The 21580-nt window shown below is 36.8% G+C and overlaps 1 protein-coding gene across 20 annotated transcripts in view; it reads left to right on the forward strand.

The window, feature by feature from the left end:
* DLG1 (discs large MAGUK scaffold protein 1) overlaps window positions 1–21580 on the forward strand; it is a 130059-nt gene that overhangs the window by 89059 nt on the left and 19420 nt on the right. For all 20 annotated transcript variants that reach the window (XM_048954320.1, XM_048954322.1, XM_048954324.1 and 17 more), the window contains 4 exons: window positions 3156–3282; window positions 5250–5406; window positions 6568–6670; window positions 16599–16713. In XM_048954320.1, coding sequence (XP_048810277.1) covers window positions 3156–3282; window positions 5250–5406; window positions 6568–6670; window positions 16599–16713 — 502 coding nt within the window. The remainder of the gene's footprint in view (window positions 1–3155; window positions 3283–5249; window positions 5407–6567; window positions 6671–16598; window positions 16714–21580) is intronic.

The following is a 21580-nucleotide window of genomic DNA, read 5'->3' on the forward strand; positions in this document are numbered from 1 at the left end:
ATTTTCAAATATGTTATTTGCCATCTATTTATTTAATTTGGTATTTATCCAATAATAAAATGAAAAATATGTGGACTCTTCTTGAGAAGCACTTGTACTCATTTCTTCCCATAAGTTGATTGTGGAGGAAAAAGCAGCATGTTTTTTTACTAATTTTAGAGGTTTTATTTATTTATTTCACTGTTAGGTACAGATAATAGATATCAAATACTTAGCACTAATATATTCAGGTAGTACCTCATATGGAAAAAGGATCACTTGGAATAAAGCAGTGATGTAGTCTAAACCAGTACGTAATGAACAATAACAAAAATACGATAAACAAAGGCTGGAAGTACCTTATAAGCCTTAGATCACCTTGTTGGTGATAGCTACAGTAGATTTAAACTATTTGTAAGCCTACTGAATTGCAGTGTGGAGATGATGAAGTTTTGTGTCTTGACTGTCGTATTAAAATGATGTTCTTGAAGGTTCCATTAACTGATACTAAACTAATTTTCAACCTTCATTTATTCATCCTCTGTTTTATGCTATTGTCAGTGATTAAGGAGCAGCCATTTTCCCTTATGGCATCTAGTTTATCCGGTAATTTAGCCTTTCCCACTGTTTCTGTGGGAAAGAAAAAAAGAGCCCCTACCTCCACATCAACGAAAAACTAACTTGGTGTAAGGTTCACTGACTGGAAATTCATAGTCTCCTTGGGGTGATAATTCTGTTTTTATATTCCTACTGTCTGTATCAATAAGTACTTCTAAAGAAGTATTAATTCTAGCAGCATGCATAAGGCATAAGGGCATGCTGCAGGCTCTCTTCTTATGCAGAGAATAAATTTCTCCCAACTGGTAGATGAGCTGGTGACTCAGTTCATTGAAGTTAATTGCATCATAGCATAAAGTCATGAATCCCTACTGCCCAAATATATGCCTGTGCTGCTCACTGCCCAGATCCATCTTTGGTTTTACTTATGTAGTGTTTTTGTTTGTTTGTTTGCTTTTGTTTTTAAATAAATACCCTATCAGAGACATAGGGTAACACAATGCTCTGTACCTGCTGATATGGTACCTGTACTGTCTGCACAACATGAACTCATAGAAATAGATTTTGGGATCACAATCATTGATGCCATCCCTCTGGCTAGTAGCATTTGCAGCTAAACAGATTTGTGTGTTCCATAGTCATAACTAATGGCCTTCTGAAATAAGTCATATCAGTAGGGAAGGTAAATTACCTCAGTAATCTGAAGATAAATGTTGATTGTTAAGTGGATCCTGGAAGGAATGTTGAGTAACTTATTTGTATCATTGAGTATGAGTTCAGAATATTACTGAATAGATCTAGATCTTGCTATTCAGAACCACCAAATGTAGCTGCAGTGTGCATGTTGTAAAATATCACGGAGACAGGAAAGTGTCTACTCCTTTCTGGAGTTCATAAATTATTTATTTCATGTACAAGCCTCTTTTGAAGACATTATTAATGATGCACTTTTGACTTCTAGTAAATATTAAATTATTTGTCTTGTGCCTGTGCACACATGTGCTTGTGTGCATTGGTGCGATATTTCCTCTGTGCACAGAGGAAAAAAAGTAATGAAAGATAGAAAGATCAGCTTCCTCACTGGAAACATAGATGCTTTGTGATTGCTTAAATAGCGTAAATACGGGAAGAGGAGAATATGTAAGGACAGTAAATTGCAGCGTAGCTTTAATTTTATTTCCATTTTGGAGATCGTACTTGTGATGAGTGTGAGCAGTTTGCAGATATTCCATTTTCCTGTTGAATAGAATTGTGTAATATGCAGTGGGGGTGGATCTGCATCTGGGCACAGAATTTCTCCTTAAGCGTCTGTAACTTTTTCTGTCAAAACAAGTTAATTTTATGTATTTAGTTTTCTTTTTTGTTCAAAACACAATTTTGTTATCACTTACTGCACTAATAGTGTTTACATTGAACTTTTGACCTAATTTGGGATTCAAAAAGTGATGGCTTACTTTTATTTCTATCATGTTGCTTGTGATTGTTTTTCAGGTATGATATCCAGCTAAAATAGTTTGTGAAAAGGCACAGGCTCTGTTCAATTTCCTCTGGAATTCCATAGAGAGCCTTTTGTGCCAGGTTAGATTAGCTTCCATAGCACAGCACTAAGGATGCTAGCTTTTAAAAAGGTATACTGGAATAACACACTTAATTACTTGTAAAAGCACCAGCTGATAAATTACCTAGGCATTTAATAGTGCATTTTAATGCTTGCTGAAACTCAGTCTAGAAAATTGAAAACTCTACTGCTGTGACAAAGAAAAGAATACAAAGCAATCTGATATCAGATTCTATGCAGGCACTAAGGTAGTATATGATTCCCTACCTGAGAACCTCACTTACCAGGGCATTGGTCAGGGTGATAGAATGTCTGTATGTGGAATTTACTATGCAGAATCAACCCAGCGTGGATTGAGTGGCTTGAAAGCTAGCTATTTACTAAACCTCTCCTACAAAAATTATGTGAAGAAGCTTGCGTATAACCCAGGTCTTACTGGGAAAAGTTTCTCAAAATTATAGTATATTTTCCATCTGCTGTAAGGATTAAGCTGCTAAATTTTTCTAGTGTGGGTATTGTGGCTCAGGCAAAACTTAGGCATGTCATGCAGAGGACTGCTCAAGACTCATGGCCTGTTGTACAAGAAGTTACACTAAATATTTGTAACACTCCATTTAATCAATGCAGCTGATCTTTGCAGTACAGTTGATTTTTTTGCACAAGCTTGTATGTCTGTCTCAGTAAATTGATGGCTATTACCTTGAAAACAGGAGGTAGAACAATACTGCCTTTGTTTCTTAATGTGAGCTGTTGGCTGAGCATCTCTACCAATACCTATGCTTTCATTTCAAGATGACTATCTTCAGCGTTCAAGAAACATAACATCTCTTCTTGTTTAGATCTGATAGTAAGAATAGCCTAGAGTTTCTCAGAGATGCTGGGATATTCCACATCAAATCTCTAGAAGAAAAAAGCAAGCTACTTGCCAGTTTTGAATAAGTATAACGTGAAGTCTTACATTTTGATTTTAGGAGTCACTCCACATAATATTTTGTTTCAGTCCCAACAGCTTTCTCATTCTTGTCTTAATGCTTATTTTTATTTTTCTTCCTCTTTGAAGCTTATTCTCAACCAGTGGACAACCATATCACTCCATCTGCCTACTTAGGACAGTCCCTTCCCCCAGCATCTCCAGGGCGATATTCACCAATTCCAAAGGGAATGCTTGGAGATGATGAGATTACCAGGTAATGAAGAAGAAAAGCTACATTAGTTAACCACGGAAGCTCAGAATATGTGTTTGTGGGAAAAATGCTCATAAAGATATTTCAGAGCATAAATGCATCTATTGCTTACAATTTAAGTACTGTTTTAAGAATCAAATTGGACGTATTTTAAAAAAAATATACATGATGTATCATTCTTGGAGTAGTATTAAAATCAGAATGCCCTGCCAAAGCGCTTCGTGAGTTGACTGAGCTTTTTAGGATGGTAGAATTAACAGACCAGAGATTATTAATTATTTTAAAGCCAGCAATATATATTTTTCAGACAAGGGTGTGTTTTATTTTGATGGATTAGTAAATCCAGAATGGCTAGAGAGCTCTCAACCCTTCCCATTAGCAATCGTTCAGTACTTCACCAATTCGGTAGGAGACTGCATTAATCTTTTTGTTCAGCACATCTAATTTTGTTACTTTTCTCTCCTGCAAGTTGGGAATGTTAAGACTGCGTTTTCAGTATGTTGATGCTGAAATCTGTGCCACACTATTTTCTAATATGGGTAATGTTCTGTTTCTGAGATGGGGTCTACCCAGATTAAAGCATAAGTGAGGTGGTTAAGTTGCAGAATGAGTTTTTGTGTATTGGAAACGGAGACGGCCTCAGATACGTCTTTGTATTTTTTAGCTCATGGTTAGGTGGGCACATCTGCCGCAATGATTCTGTCCTTCTGATGGTATTGCTAATATTATAAGTGTACAGCTTTTCTCAAAATTACTGAGATTTTTAGGCTTCCTGTGAACTGTAAGGGCTATTCAAGGAGGGCTTTAGGTGTTCTTAAATTACCTTCCCTTTTTCCACTGCTTTCATCCCAGAAAGAGGCTTATATATGTTGAATAACATGTAAAAAGATGCCACATACGTATATTCTCTAACTGCAGCTTATCTGTTGTGTTATTGTGATCCGGAGCAATATATGTAGGTTTTCACAGTGTCATACTGTGAAAAGATGAATCCAACATCTGATAGAGGGTAAAATTTAGGAATTTGATGCTAAATTGATCTAAAAGCTAGTGCAGAAATGGAGAAGTTTGGAAAATCGGACAAGATTATATTTTTTGTTTTGGAAAAAGGCAGCATCTTGGTTTGTCCTATAAATTAATAATTTATTTCTCCAAATATTTAAGAATGTCCATTAATTGTTCTTTAGTGCTCTCTAGTGATTTTTAAATGTAGTGCACATTTTTATTATTAGAAGTTTTCTGTTTCTGAAATCATCCATGCTTTTATTCTACTGGATAAAACAGCAGATTTTTGGAGGGAGGGTTTCTGCACTAGTCGTTGACTGGCTGTGTCTATTGAATTCACTCTTCTATCTTGATCAGCATTTCTTCTTTCATTTCTTGATCCAAGCCAGGAAGCCAAGAATTAAACAACTTGGTTTGGATTTAACTTTTTCAGTTACAATTTCTGTAAATAAATTGCAAATATATGTGAGAGTGTTACAGTTTCTTTTTGCTATTTTTTTTTTTTCCAACTAGAATGGAATTAGAGCAGCAAGGACATACGTTTTGTTATTAACTTTTCCATTAGAATTTAATTGATAAAGTTTCAGTTTTTATTACCGTTAGATTGTTCCAGGCTCTTGAATGATATGGAAAGTATTAAATATTGCCATGTAGTGCTGAAGAAGCAGCATAACAGGAATTCAGAATATGTGCATACAAATGGATAGTTCAGCTCACCTAGCAACAGGAAGGGTTTTTTTTTTTTTGCATCTACAAGCAAAGTAGAATAATAATATATATATATAATATATAGAAAATATAATAATAGAAAATATTTGAAAATATAACTGGTTAAACATACAGTTTTTGAAATGTGAATTTTCAATGCTTTTTCTCTCATACGACTTAGCTTTGCTTTTCTATTATTTATTTCAATTTCATTCAAGACTTGTGACTAAACTTTGGCATTCCTTCCTTTCATCCAGGGAGCCTAGAAAGGTTGTCCTGCATCGAGGATCAACGGGTCTTGGTTTCAACATTGTTGGAGGAGAAGATGGAGAAGGAATTTTCATCTCTTTCATCCTTGCAGGAGGACCAGCTGACCTCAGTGGAGAACTTAGGAAAGGCGATCGTATAATTTCTGTAGGAATCTTTGCTTCTTTTTTTAAACACCAGCAACAAAAAAGTTTTCCCTACTTTTGATACTAATGACAGATAATACAATTTAAATGTAAATAATATCATTAATTAACTGAGCTGAATTTGAGGCAATAGAACAGTTGCCAGTGTATTTCTGAGGTATCTCTGTGGATGTTAGTCTGCCTCAGTTTCTCATCTCTATCTCAATGAAAACGACACTATTCTATCTCAGATGTTATGCAGAGTGAAAAATTGTAAGTCTTTAAGTTATTTTTACTGATATCTGAGGGGTGTGTGTGTGTCTAAATGGAAAGAATGCAGGTTTCAGAAACAAGCCTTCTAATGAGATGGAGACATTTACCAGTGATATCTGAAAACTAATGCTTTACTCCCTGGATTAACTGCAGAACTTCCCATTGGTTTTAATTGCACCCATCTCGTACCTGTCTGAGGACTTTTCCTGTGTTAGTACTGAAGGTCATAAAGATCTTGTGTTTCTTCCTGAAATGACTTAATTTACAAACAATTTCTCAGAACAGTTACATTGTGTTTTGGTAGATATCTAAGAAAAAAAAAATTGGCTCTGCTGTCATTAAAATTCTGTTAGTAAAGTATTTTAACTTGTAGCAATGAAAAACACTTTTGATCTATAATGTGGCACATTTCTGCTTCTTTTCTTTTTTTTTTTTCTGACACCTTTTAAAATGGCTGCATTGAAAGCATGGAGGATGAGGTCTGCTACTGAATTTTAAGCACAGTGGTCTGTGGGCATGCTTTTACTAAGGAGCTCCCTTGAAGTCCTGTTGTGGAAAAGTGATGTGAGCCATCACAGAAGGCAGCATTCAGTGCACGTCCTTAAAAAGAATGAAAAAGATCTTAAACAAGAAAATTGATTTAGCAACAATAAATTCTGTGCTGTGATTATTTGTTTCTTAACAGATGATTGTATGCAAGAGAGGATTCACTGCCTTTTGATTTCAGTAAAGATCACTAATTTTCGCTTACATTAACTAGCTCATAATAAGGAAACAGGGAAATCTCACAAGACACGGAAACTTGTTTGTATCAAATTAATTCTTTTTTGCTTATGAGTCTGTATTTGTGATGATAATAATAAACACAAACATTTATTTTGATAAAAAGGATTTTTTGTATAATTTGTAGGTAAATGGAGTCGACTTGAAGGCAGCCACCCATGAACAAGCAGCAACAGCTTTGAAGAATGCAGGCCAAGCAGTAACTATTGTGGCTCAGTACCGCCCAGAAGGTAAGATAGTTTCCATACACATTTGAGTTTCACTTCTGTAATTTGAAAATCAGATAATTTGAAAGTCTTCAAATCCCATCCCCACCTAACCCCTTTTGAGCATAACAGAAACAAGTATGTAATAGATGTTGATACTTACTGTTAGGTAATTGCAAGTAAGTGTTAGTGCCAAAGCTTGGTATGTTACTTGCTCAGTTTGTGTTCAGAATTTTGATTTCTTTTCTAAATGATAACACTGTCAGGATGTGAAAGTTAAGCCAGTAAATCCACAACTGAGTAGAAATACCATGGCATTACTTACATCCTACTACTCTCGTTACCTTTTAATATGGTGTTCTATTTTCTTTATCAGTAGGAGGATAAAGGACTAATTCCTACTCTGTTGTGTTGACCTAAAGAAACCATCAGATTTTCATTCCTCTGTCTCATGCTAATCTGGTATTTCCACTTATCTAGCAATTTCTTCTGATCTGGATTAGACTGTAGTGGATGCTGATTAACCATCCTTCTGGACTCCACAGAAGCAAAATAATTTTGTCTCATCACAATGCAGTATTGTCCTCATGCGCTTGTACAGCAAGTTTCAAATGCCTTTATCTATTTGAGAACTTCAACAATTCAGTCATATAAAATGTTATACATACCTAGAGTCTGTAAGGTCATGTACTATTATGCATATGACAAGACATTCTTCATGGCTTGTTATGAACTGTTGTCAACAGCTTGTGCTGTGGTTTTACTAACTTGGAAGGCACACAACTAAATCTTGTTTGCACTGAATTGTCTGCTTGAAACTTTTCTGTTAGCAAGTGTAGGTGTTTGTGTGGACATTAAGAACTGCCATATTCATCTGAAATTGTTAGGTAGCTCACTGCCGCACACTCTTTTTCATTCTCTTTCTGCTTTCCTGTCATGTTTCTTTTACCCTTCTTATCTTGTTCTCTCTGAGCCTTTGAAATGTTAGCTTTCATATTTCCCTCCTCTCCACCTGTGTCAACATTGCATCACACATTCACGGATCCAGGAACTCTTGTCAGTAATAAGGCCAACTTATTTGTTTGTGTCTGCTTCACAGTCAAATCCCTGCAGCCAGCCCATATGGTCAATGCCTGTGTTGTCTTTTGAGTGTGTGCATCCTGTTCACATGTTGAGTCTGTAGACTGTTCTGTTCCAGGCATGGGAATAATAGAAAGGTCAGCATTGGTTCTGGCATGTTTGCTTAGGTTTTGTGTCTGAATTATCAAGTGTTTCTGTTGATGTGCATTTGGCCTATCCTCTGTTAATTCTACAGTGTTCTTGTAGGTGAGCCAAATTGTTACACCCAGTAGCCCCAAACGTAATGATCTTTCTACTTATTAAGAGTTAAAACTTGTGCTTTTATTTACTTGTAGGTTGTTCTTTTGAGAATCAGACCACTTTTTTTTTTTTTTTTTTGTACAAAGAGGGCATTCTTGATCACTGTTTCTTCTGCCAGAAAGATATTTTGAGAAGTGGTTCCTAGTAGCAGAACAAATGTTTCTCTGCTAGAACATATTCCAAGACACAATCACTTTATTTCTTCCTTGCCAAAAAAATGTGTTCAGACTTCATCTAAAAGAAGCAGTTTTTCAGTTCTCTTTTTCTGGCACTCATGCTTATAAAAGCAAAGGATTCCTTCATACTCCAAAGGTTGGAAGTCACTTTTCCTAAGAAAGAACTAAGCATTTTAGATGGTTCCTGCTCTTTCTACACTGGAAAAATAGCTTTCTTCATTACGGCTTGTCCGAGTAGATACCGAGTAGATAACATTTTCTTGAAACACGTTTTGAGGAGCTTGACCGATGGGATTTTGACTTATTGCTCAGAGGTTTGCCTAGAGCAACATAGTCTTGCCTCCGTTACAGATTTCTCAGTAACTGTCACTTGGAGGCTTCAAACTAAGCTGCTCTTATTACTGTATGGTTACTGGAGCATAGGGACCAAAACTGTGTGCAGCTGAGCTGTATTAAGAGTATGGGTCTCAGAGAATTATAGGGCCTGTTTGAAAAAATAGTTGTGGGAGATATTTTTTGAAATATCCTAAGTTTTAGACAGGCATCTGACATCTTTTTTTCTTATAAAGGATTTTTTTCCTTAGAAAAAATCCTTAGAAGGATCTTTTTTCCAGCTATGTTTTGTCCATATGCCAGCTTTTCCCTCTGGAGTAATGCTTTAATCCCTATTTGGAGTGGGAATGTTGGAAGCATGTCAGGGTTTACCTTATCCTTTTGAAGTGTGCCACAGAAGAAAAGTGTGTGGAGGAGACTGAGATCCATTGTAGTTTGGAGACAGAGTATGAAGTAACACATAGCCAACATACTTCAGAGAGCTTTAGCTGCTTATGTCTGACTTTTGTCATCTCTATCGTTTTCTTACTTCTTGTAAAAAAGGTTGAGTGGAACTCTAGCTGTCAGCTTCTTTCAGATTTGGTGTAGGAAGTCATTTGGATAAGATATTCACTGCTTATTGCTTAGGAATCAGTAAAAAGAGTATTTTCTTAAAGGTTCCTGATTATTTTTTATTGTAGGAAAGCATTCTGCTTGAGATACAGGGTTTCCAAGTAGAATATTTTCTACTTGGAATCCCGCTAATATTGAGTATTTATAATACCACTAATATTGAGTATTTAATGAAAATACTTATATTTTCTGATTGTCTTGAAATTTCCTGAATTATAGCTGCCGATTGTCTTATTTTCCCCCAACTTGATTCAGTTAAGTTGGGAATGATGCACTCTATCTCTGATTTTTGTTTCTGCCATTCAAGAAAAGGTTAAAAAGTATTTAAATGAATAGAGTATGAAAGTATTGTTTGTCATCGGTGTTTCTCAAATGTCTTCCTGAAGATGAAGAATATCAATTCCAACTGCTTGTATTGCATATCTGTGTTATTTATATTTATGATTCCAGTAGGATTTTAGTAAAAGAGGCTGATAGCTAGGACAGATCAAGGAGATTCTAGACATCCATCAGTACTCATTATAACTGGGTAAATAAATTCAGTATGATAGAAGCATTTGGGACACTTGGGACCAGCTCACTTCACTGCCTGTAACTGTATATGACAGTCTGTATGTTCACAGATGTGATTGAACATGCTAATTTGTATTGCAGCGTCCTGCAACATTTGCTCTTTCAGAAGTTCCCCTCCTGTGTTTCTGCTCTGGTTTCTGGGAAGAACAAAACCAAAAACTTTGCTGGCAGCTCTCTCCTATAAAACCCTCAATAGGCTGTTTAATGCAAATAAATAAAAATCATTGGAAAACTCCTGCCATGGAAGATATTGAATTTTCCATATCCCAATCTCCTCGAATCCAGTTAGACAGCATAGTTTAGTGAGCAGTAGTTACTACTCCCTAGATAGGCTAACATGGCTGAATGGTACTGCTGTTACTGTATTTGGGCTCAGGTTATGTAACTGACTTTCTTTTTCTTTTAAATCTCTAAGATGTTCCTTGGTTATAGAATCAGAAAACAATGAAACTGAAACAATGAAATGTAATCTTATACCTTAGAATATCTTTCTGGGCATGAGTTTTATTTTCAGCAACATTCAGTGATTTTAGCGATGCCTTACAAAATTTGCCTCCTATACTCAATCACATTTCAGACACTTACCCATGCTTTGGAATAGCTGAAAGCCAAAGAGGAAAAGTGTAAATATTTTCTTGTTCACTAAAGTGGCTTGTACATCATGCACCACTTCTGTACACTTGTGCCACAGCTGTAGCCAGCTGGCTTCTGTCTTCTCCTGGCACATTTTACAATTTACCTTAAAACTCACCTAAATTCAGATGCAGTGAGACATTGAGTCATACTGGATTGCACTCGTACGTACTTGTGTGGTACGTGCACGCACATGTTGTGTGCTTATCAGAGAGAGCACTTGGTTTTAACTGCTAGGGCTGAGTGTTGCTGAAAGGTAGAAAAGAACAGAAGCTTGGAAGATAGGAATTACCCTGTAGAGCTGATGAGTAAGTCAGGATGTTGTTCTCATTTTCCTCTTCCTTTTGAATTCCTTTTTGTTATTCTCCCTGTGGCACTGCACATTTCTATCTCCCTTTAGGACATCATTTGTGAATAAAATGGGATTTTGCTTTATAGTGAGTTCTACTGAAAGCAAAGAACCATTACCCAAAGCAGTTTTAAGAAGACAATGTTCCTCTGGTGCACAAAAGCATTTGATGAACCATTCTCATTTGTAGAGGTTTCTGCACCATTACATTACATTTTTCTGTTGTTCTCTAATTCTGCAGATACCTCAGTTCCACTCTGCCTTCTCTCTCTTTTTTTTATTATTTGTATCTTCTTCAGGTTTTCCACAAATGTAGGATAGTAAGGAAAAAATATGATAATAGTGTGAAAGAATGAATGGAAGCTCTAAGCCATTTGTATTTCTGTGTATCTCTTGGACTGTCTATTCAGAGCTGGTTGCTGAAACCATCGTGATACATAGCAGTGTGTGAAGGGAATGTAGTGAGAAGAGGAGCAGCAAGGGGGAGTATAAGGCTGTCCAGAGACGTGCAGCCTCTGGAGGGATTTATTTTCCTCTTCCTGTCGTTTCACATGGACATCTCCACTTCCATTATGTCCAATGAAGTTAAAAGGTCATCTGAAACACTCGCTGGTGTTTTGAGAGCAACATAATAATACAGGTTACCTCAACATTTCTGGAAGGTTAGATTTGGCCATTTGACGAGGGATGAGGTGCCAGAATACAACCGCAACTCTGCGTAGGTTGAGTGCATGCAAACATTTTAAAATAAGAAAAATGGCCAAAGAAATACATTTAAAATATGAAAATACTTAAAATATGGAATTTGGGTAGGAAATCATTTTGTGGATTAAGCACTTTTTCTTTCTTAAAGTCTCCTAGCTCAAAACTGGTCAATTAAGTTCATGTTTTTTACTAATGTCAGTTACATGCACGTAATTGTGAAGAATGCTCTTAGAGGTCATGGAAAACAAAAGCAGGCATCGGCATTCTTTTGTTGCTCACTTGACCCTTCCTTCAAAATAGTGGCAAAATGCAGGTAAGCCTTTTACAACAGGAAATGATAGCAGTGCTTTGTTTCCCAACAATCCACATAAAAGGTATTTTAACTAGTAGAACAGGTTTGTGCTTTTTTTTTTTCCACATCAACTATCAGCTGCCTGTTATTTAGAATTTAAAATCTACACTTTTCTCTATATTTCACGTGATCAAGTCTGTCTCTGTATATCCACTTCTCTGAAAGAATAGTGAGATGGCTTAGGGATCAGATTAGCCCAATGTTCTTAGGTGATTGGGAGGATCAGTGTAAGATTAGCAGGTGAGGCCAAGTCCTCAAGAGATGATTTTCATCTGTTCTGAAAAAAAAAAACCAACAAAAAAAACACCAAAAAAAAAAAGAAAACAGATCACAACACAAAATAACCAAAACAAAACACCTCTTCTGAACTTGCATTGTTTATGTATGTTACTGATACAGGCACATTCTTCTAGTTTGATTAAAGTAAATGTAAGTGATTCATGGTGAACCACTGCAAAATGTATCAGGAGTTTGAATCTCAAATACCTAATTAGCCAGTTTTTTACTTCCATTTCCCTTGGTTTTTTTTTTTTTTTTTTTTTTTTTTTTTTTTTTGTTTTGTTTTGTTTTGTTTTATTTTTTTTGCTTTGGTGGAATGTATACATTGACTGAAAATAAGATCCAAGTACAACATCCTTGTAGTCTTTCATTCTTCTTTGTCTTTAAAGCCAATGAGTCAAAAGAAGAAGTAATGCTTTGTTAAAGCTTACCTTTCAATGGCCAGGAGTGAGCCAATTTTTCTCACTGTGATGCTGCTTCTTATGCACTATTTTCTTGTGGCATTTAAAACAGAATAACTACATTCTGGGAAGTGGTAGCATTTTCACGTCCATGAGCAAAGGATTTTTCTGAACATTTGTCTTGGAAATACAAGTTTCCCATTTGTAAAAGCAGCATATTGGTAACAATGTTTTTGCAGAACTTACATTTCCATATTTGTTGCATATCAAGAGATTGAGCTTCAATCACATTTTGGTGGAGTACATGAATTGCTGAAGCCAGTGGTGGTTTAAAAGCATTTCTCAATTTCAAAAAATGAAAACTATTTTAAAATATTTTAGAAAAAATTGTTTTATGATGTTGTGAGGTATGTGATCTCTACTCATCCTTTTTTTTTTTCTCCTGCTTGTTTGTACCTGGTTCTACTGATTTGTGAATAATCCAGATTAGTCAATTAAATTACCTTTAAAGTCTGTCCCATTAATCTTCGAAGAAGGGTTCTGCTATAAATAGTCCTGATAGATAACACTGTAAAGCAGCTTACTCATGTTTTAATCCTTTAAATCTTCACTTCTGCTATTTAAGATAATAAATAAAATTGCTAGTCTTTAAGAAGTTGTCAGCCTTTTGCAAGTTGTAAATGCGTGTTCTAGGTAAATTCAGCATTGGCAGTGGCTGGATGTAGTCTCATTCTGAATTTTGCAGGTTCTGTGGGAAGAATTCTGAACTAAATACAAAAGCAATTTTTTAGTCTATTTTGAAATTGCATGGCTGGGGTCTTTCAAGTGGTTAGTGAGGCGTGAATCTATGAAAGCCACCACATGGAATGCATTGTGGTTGTCTCAGTCCACGTTAATATAGAAAGTCTGGTGTTGAAGCTAAGTGCTATCTCTCCCCAGATGACCTGAAATGCTTTTACTGTATATTTTCATACGTAACATCTTGGCACATGTTTGGTCATAGTAAGTGGCATACGCTCCACAGCTTTCTCTACCACCTGAAATTTGTACTACAGTCTGTAATAATCACATGAGTTTTACCTATGAATTTATCAAATATCAGTGTTGATAGTCAAGAGATAGAGGTAGTTCATTACTAGAGCTCGTAAATACAGCTTCACTGCACTGCATGCTGTGCCAGTCCTGCCTCACCAGCCGAGAACTGGAAGCACGTGGAAGGTCAGTACAAGGTGGTTGTGATGGTGGCTGTTCTAACTTACTGCCAGGCTCTGCTTCTCAGTGTGTCTGTAGGCAGCACATAAAGGAGAATTGTGAGTATCCTGAGAGTGGAGGGGGAAAAAACAGCACAGAATTCTCAGCGGAAACTGCTTTGACAGATCCAGTGGGGCTCACTAAAGAAGGGCTTTCCACAGACAGATGGTAAGAGGGATGCAAGAGGCATACTTTTTTTAATTAAAGTGAACTTTTTCAGCTCTTAGTGGGTTTAGTATATGTAGGAATCTCTGCTTCTGAGTGCTGTGCTGCCATCTGTTCCCAGTGCATACATCCATGCTTCCATGAATTGTTTTTCTTTTTGAATTTTCTATCCCTGGTTGTAGTCTTCTGTTCTTTTATTTCTCTTTGCTAGCTCGTGTGTTCCAGACCAAATTAACTGTCATAGCTGCCTCTTTTTCACCTTCCACAGCCGATATAGACAATTCACCATCTTTCTGCTTATCCCTGTGGCTCACCAGAGTGGCAGTCCAGGAGAGTTTCACTGCTCAGACCCCTTGGCTGAAATTTTGGTTTCTTATAAATTAAATGGTGACATTGAAAATGGTCGGTTTTATAGACAAAAGAGTTTTGCAGAATGAATAAAATGTTTTTCTACCATGCAAGCAATCCTGACAGTATGAATTTAACTGTGTAACGATGTTCTGCCTTATTATTAACTTCTTTGTTGTTTTAATTAGAGCAGATAAATAATTTTCAGATAAGCCATGTTTCAGTCAGTAGACAGTGTGCTTGGAAACTTTTGTTTTTAGTGATACACTGATTTGAATTAATTAATGGGCAGGTTAAAAATGAATAAAAAGCACATCCCTTCACAGTAGACTCAGATGAGTGGTTAAGAATTCAGAGAACCTCATTCTAGGCAGCATTCAGTCTCCTCATAAGGACTAGCACCGCGTTCTCCCTTATCTCAGGAACTGGCTATCAGCTGTTCTGAAATGTGGCCATGTCTTGTCTAGGGAGAGAAGCTAACGAAGGAAATGAGCTTTTTGCCTGCCCTACCTGCAGTGTCTCATTGTGTGAAAAGGTTTGGCATGTCTCAGATTCATTCCTGTGTTTTGGTACCTGTCTCTTGATAAACATAGTGCTTGCTCCCCAGTTGTTATTGTAAAGTGAGACTATTGCCCTTTTAAGTCATTATTATATAATTTTACCTCTAAAACAGAAACAAAGCAGCTGTTAAAAATGAACCTGTGTGTTCATATAAATGAAGTGCAGATACGCAGGTGCTGTCTAAAATCTTGTTTAGATTAGTCCTTGTGAAAAGTGGGTTCCTGTCTCAGGGCTTACAGTCTAAGTAGATAAGAGAATCAGCAATGAGGAAAGGGAAAAGCTGAGGAAAATGAGGGGACTTACCCACACCATGTGGTGCAGCAGTGGCACAGCAGGAGGAGATGTTTCTTTCTGTATCTGGGTCCTTCCCCTAGGGAATGTTGCTTTCTAAAAAATCCTGTTTTCTCACATTCCTCTTACATTGCCATCTTGTCATGCTGAATTCCTTTGATATCAGTACTAACATCAGTAGTGTGGAAACAGTTTTTCTCGTCAGGCATTGTCATCAGTTTGGTTAGTGCTGGTAAATTGTTTGATCCAGACCTCATTTGTACAAAGACACCATTGCTGTACGTTTTGGTGCTTATTGCCTGATGCATGTGTGGGGAGAAAGTCCTACAGAACATAATAGGATAAATTGTGCTATTTAAGATGGCTGCTCAAAGAAGTGCAGTTCAGAGATTTCCTCAAGATTTTTTGCATTTTAGAGCCCTTTTAATCAGTCTTGCGTATCTTGAGTAAATTCGATGCCCACAGGGATTGAGGTGCAGCAAGGGAGAAGAGCACAAATTACCCAGCTCAGCAGCTGCTGGCTGTGCACACCCTGGCTCTCCCAATGTTGACTTGTTATAATCTCGCATCACGTGGTCTGCTGGCGAAGGTGGTGGCTGTAGAGCATTTCCCTTGACTAGAAAGGTTTTAGAAGTGGATCTGTTTATCCTGAAGTCCAAACTATTGAACTGAAGGAAAAACTTACTTGTTTTGAGTTCATATTTCATGCTGGCAACACGTAAGTACCTCGCTTTAGGATATGTTTGCCCTCAAGAAACTATTGCTATTTTGCTGTCTGCCTTTGTAGATAAAATCAACTGTATTTATCTTAGTTTTATTAGTACACAGTGCTGCTTAAGAACACAATCCGTTTTTCTAGGATTAACATTGGACATAATTATATAGAGGGAGTTTGAATGTCTTCATGCTGTTTACAATTGGATTGAGATTTATGCCAGAATTCTGGACTTCTTTTCCTTCCTTGAAGTCCCATGGGAGCATTGTTTTATTCAGATAATGTTTCGCATATTCCCCACCTCGTACTGCTAAATCCTGCATCTTACTCAAGTCCAGCAATTCTGAAGTATCAATTCAGTTCCAACTTTTCAGAAACTTGTAATTCTCACATCATAGCATTTTAAAAATATAATTTAGATTATAAATATGTGCATTTCAGGTACATATTCTAAGCTTTATTTTTGGTCATGGTGTAAAATTTCTGTGTTTTTATTACTGTGAAGTGATTGATAGAGTTATGTTTTAATTAGGAAGGATTGGTCACTGTAAACTGTAGAATGAATGGTGAAATCTCTGTGACAGATATTTGCTTTTGTTTGTTTGCTTTATTTTAAACTCAATTTCAGTTGATAAACGTAAGACTTTATATAGCTTTTAATTACAAAAAAAAGCATAATTAAAACATTAGAACTTTGAAGCTTTTGCATTAAAAAAAAAACCAAAACTCTAACAAATACTTACTTTTTGAGATTTTCAGTATTTTTCTGAGTAATTTAATCCCCAGAGGTACAGAGAAAATTAATAGCAGTGCTTCCCTCTCTTACAGAATACAGCCGTTTTGAAGCTAAAATACATGATTTACGGGAGCAGATGATGAACAGTAGCATTAGTTCAGGATCAGGATCTTTGCGAACCAGCCAGAAGAGATCCCTATATGTCAGGTAATCATCTTCTTTATCATATTACAAGTGTGTTTTCCTGCTTTCCTGTTTTCTGAAGACTTAGCATTTCTATATTTTTGTATACTCACTCATTGCTGAACTTGATGTTTTTGTTATTGCAACATATTAAAATCAAAACTTAATTCAGTTTGAGTAAAGTAATACAACTGAAAAAATAGTAACACAACTGGAAAAGTAGTATTAGCACTGAGAACTTTGAAAAGTGGTGCATTTACTTGCTTTTTGTACCGAGTCTGAGATTATTATCCTTCAGTAAACACATAGTTATCTTTTTAAGTCAAACTACATGATGTCTTAACATCTGGCTTAACTCAGTTTGTGTTTTTGTGACAAAACTCTGCATATTCTCCTCTTTGTTACATTTTGATTTCTAATCTGTGCTTAAGCTTTGACAGGTTGCCATCTGATTTTCTTCAGCTTGCCTTAGTCATATTCTCAGTTTGTATCAAGAAATTCGATAGAATTGTAGTACAGAATAATTTCCTTGGAAAACAAGGGATCAAATGCATCAGAGTGAATAAGTTGAATATCCTTCCTTATTTTTTTCATGCAAAATCAAACATGAAGAAGTCTAAAAGGAAGTGGAGATATAAGGAGTGGTGAAAAAATAAGAACATGAAATAATTAAGAAAATAAGTAGTTTCCCCAGGGAATTCTGGCAAGGTGACCCTTACTCCTAGATCAGTTATGACATACTGATAAGGTGTAACGTTTCAAATGAGAAATATGGATTGAAGGGTTGAATTTTAAAAGATAAATTGATGTTTGAGTTTCCCAATCTGACTCATCTCTGAGTTGAATAAGAGCCAGCAGTAGCTTCATGAAAGAGTCCAGAATGTATTCACACCAGACTTTGTTAGTGATGGTTCTTGCTTTAAATTTGATTTAAAATGTTGCAGGACCTCACTGGTTTACCTGCAAAAATCTTCGGCTCAGGCTCCACTGCCTTTGCCCCTTTAGAATCCACCTCAAACAGTTCCTGTCTCCAGTTGTGCTTTGTTATCTGTTTGCAGTGCCACAGAGTAAATCAAAACAGAAAAATAAGCGTGATTAAATGCACTTTATCTGTAGTAGTTCCCTGATCACTATAAGCAAGGTCCCTTTCAGAAATAGGTACAGCTTAGGAGAGAGGAGTCTTAGGATCTGCTTTGAGTGATATTGCTATCAAGTGAAATGCTGGTTGAAAATATAGTCTTAGCTGTAAGCAGTGAAACCCTACTTCTTCACTGTGAAAGTCGCAGTAAATTGGTTTATAATAGTCAATTTTTATCTCCATTATATTCAATAACAGGTTGCTGAACAGAGCTGATTTTTTTAGAAGCCAATAGGGGGGTTTTAATGCAGCAGCAGATCTTTTAAGGACTTCCTTAGCATGGTGACACTGGTTAATCTTCCACCAGACTTCTGTCATTTGCAGTTATTTCTCCCCTGTCCCTGCTTTCTCCCCAATGCACTTTCTTGACCTGCTTCTGCGTTCGTGAGGACCCAGAATAAAGGCTTAAATAAAGTGATAGTAACTTTAACCTCCAAGAAAAGCACCGTATTTCACTCAGTTCATCTCTCTCTGGTTGTACACTGTACATACACCTGCACAAACACAACTGCTGGTTCAAAGAGGTCTGTCTGGTGGTGGTGGGGCAGCATAGCTGCTCAGGTTTGGATCCACTTAGGCAGTTGTGCAGTTTTTCCATCAGTCTTTAAGTCATCATGATATTACAATATTGATGATTTTTCCCCTTGGCAAGCTTTGTGCAATGTACATGTGTTATGTATGCTTATGGGTATGATGGTGAGACCTTAATATCCACAATCACAAAGTTTATCACTTTAGTGTTTATGGTATAACTAGGCCTAAACAATCTCAACCACTTTCAATTTGCATTGTTAGCTATAGCTTATAGCTACAGATTTTAAACTGCTTACATTCCAGTTTATGCATTCATCTAGTTCTTCAAGCCCCTGACAAATGTTTTGTATCTATGTGGCTTTTATTCTCCTGATAGAAATAACCTGGGAATGGTTGAGGATGGGCTTCTGACTTTGTCAGCTGCCAAAAGTGCAGCCTTCTCCAGAATGTTGGCAGCAGCCCCGTGGAAACTGGTGGTTCTGTTTCCAAGAAAGATTTTTGAAACTTGCTAATCAGCTCTGTTAGAAGTTAGAAGGAAAATCTAAAATGCAAAAATTCCTTGTGAAAAGTAGTTCTCCACCCACGTCCCTTTTCAGAGAGTGCTGCTATGGTTTTTGAGACCTAATCTTGTCATCGTATCCAAAGATGCCAAAGTCTGGTAGGCAACGTGGTTACACGCAGGGCGGATTCACATCTGTTCTCTGGTTTCCAGTGCAATTTTTGACCTCAGTGAAGTAACTTTCAAGGATCTTTGAACATATTGCTAGATACTGACAGAACATGTTGGCTGTCCCACTTATGCTCTGTAAGTTACTTTGGTATGTTCTGTACTTTTACTTGAGCAAGTTCAAAACTAGTCTCAGTAACTGATGTTGAACTTATTCTGTAATTTTTGGGCTTTTTGGATATGCCTTTAAAATCATGTAGTGTAAGCTAAACTAAATAGTAAGCCCAGCAGAGGTATGTTTATAGACATTTGATCACTGTTGCAGAAAAACTCTGAAATAAGACTTTGGGAATAATAATCTGTGGTGATTTCTGGAAGTCATGTTACCAAAGTATTGAGTAAAATGAGCTGCATCATTCTATCCATGCAACCGAACCATTATATCCTCATGAATAGGTAGCTTGCAAACAGCATTGTGGGGGTGTTGTGTAATGTTAAGGAAAAAATAGTTGTGTTTGGTTGAGGATGCAACTTAAAGTAAAAGGACAGATTTTTCTCCTTAATTGCATGTATATATGATCAATAGCAAGCAGTCCTTGGAGGACAGTGCAAATATAGCAATTCAGCAGTGACTAACTCCTGAATTTGCACAGCTAATTCTCTCTCTCTCCCCTAATTAAGATGTACCAGTTTAGTGCCCTTCTCTGATTGCTGCTTTATATTTCTTCTGATCTTTATTTTAAGAGGAGAGGGATTCTCTTATACAATATTTGTGATTTTACATCTGAGCTGCACCTCTATGCTGTCCTCCTTCATCTGCAAATTGAAAAAGCAAATGTGAAAAAGTGAAATTCTTTCATGGGATCAAATTTCTTTGATAATATATTGACAGGAGTAAATTTGTTCCATGCTTTATCTAATCTTGTGTGCCAAATCTCTGTCTGTGCAGTGTGTGTAGAATGCAGATTTAAATATGACGTTCACCCCCGTGCATTCTTCCAGCCAGCACGATACGTTACAGATTCAAATAATGGTGCTGATTTCTCCCCTTGCATGAGAGTAGAAAATAATTGCATCTCCAAGTGGAAGAAACTGCACAGTTTTGGAAGCATTAGGAAATCTTAATTAGATCCATTGAAAAATAAGATTGAAGTTAGCACCAGGCCTGAAAAGTATGCTCAACTGCAGGAAGAATTTAATTGGGCATCCTTATGTTGTTCCGACACTTCAGACATTTAGTTTCAAACAGCTTTCCCAAAAAGTCAGGGAGAAAAAGAGAAACTCCTGTACATGCTGACCTTCATTCATTCTGAAGAGGTAAGTTTAGTTTGTGTTTCATGAAGAAGTACAGAAGGATGCTTCTGCTGCTCCAGGATGCACTCATTACTTTGTTCATCAAGGACGCTGCAGAAGAAATGCTTCAGTCGAACTTGATCAGCAGCCTGTGGTATTGCAAGTAGCAAACACAGCCAGGTCAAAAGGCACTCTGGAAAACGTGGCATTTGTCTTATGACTTACATTAAATACTTGCATGTAACGTTAATCAGGAATAAAATTTTCCATCCAAGCAGTTCATCAAAGAGCTATCTTAGATATAGCAATCTGTAGATACATAAGGCATCTTGAGTGTAAATTAAGTTCTCATCTGATAACTTTCCAGGCATACAGGAAACACCATGTTAATTGGTTGGCGTGGAAAGAAATTCTTAACTCTGGGCACTGTTTGGCTCATCGTACACAGAGCCCTTTGTATTTCTAGCTGTTTTAAAGTCTTTATCTTGCTCACAACTCTTAAGAAAATATTCATTAAAACCTTTATCCCTTTATAAAATACTTTTGATCTGTTGACACTGCTCTCCTAAGGTTGTGATGGACTTGTTATCAAATTTCTAAATTGAGACAGGCTGTCATTTAAGCAGGTGTGTCACTGAGAAACCATTGAGCTGTCAGAGGAAACACATGATTTTTTGTTGGCCGTTTTCATTACAGGCACTTCACTTGACATCTGTTCATGCACCTTTTTGAAAAGTAAAATGAGTCCTTTCTAAAGCATCCTAGGAGCCTCTCCTAGCTTCTGTGAGAGGTTCCTGTCATTCAGTTCCACATCCTCACTAAATCCTTGGCTGTGGTGCGAGAAGTGTACCATAGATCTGTTCTGTTCCTCAGGGAACTGATTGAGATTTAAAATGATTCAACAGGGAGAAATTAACTTTGATCTGTATTGATTCCTCAGTGTGGTGTACCATGTCCCTTTCCTGACAGTTTTGCTTTGTAACTAAGGTGGGAGGAAGCAGTACAGAGCAAGAGTAGCAGTGAGCTTGAATAAACTGACTTTGCTAGCAAAGAGAACGTGAATAAAACTGCAGCCTGCAGCCAGTCTGCAGGTAGCACTGGTGCCTGTTCAAAATAGGTGATATTAGAAAGAAGGATGGGATTCCTCTGAAATGGTAGGGAATTTTCCAGAAGAGTTCATATACTTTTTATTGCCTTTGATACTATAGTAGCAACATTCTGTCCAGACCATATTTTTGAGCTTTTTATTTTTTGCATCC

The sequence above is a fragment of the Lagopus muta genome, chromosome 9 (genome assembly GCF_023343835.1).
Source record: "Lagopus muta isolate bLagMut1 chromosome 9, bLagMut1 primary, whole genome shotgun sequence".
NCBI lineage: Eukaryota > Metazoa > Chordata > Aves > Galliformes > Phasianidae > Lagopus > Lagopus muta.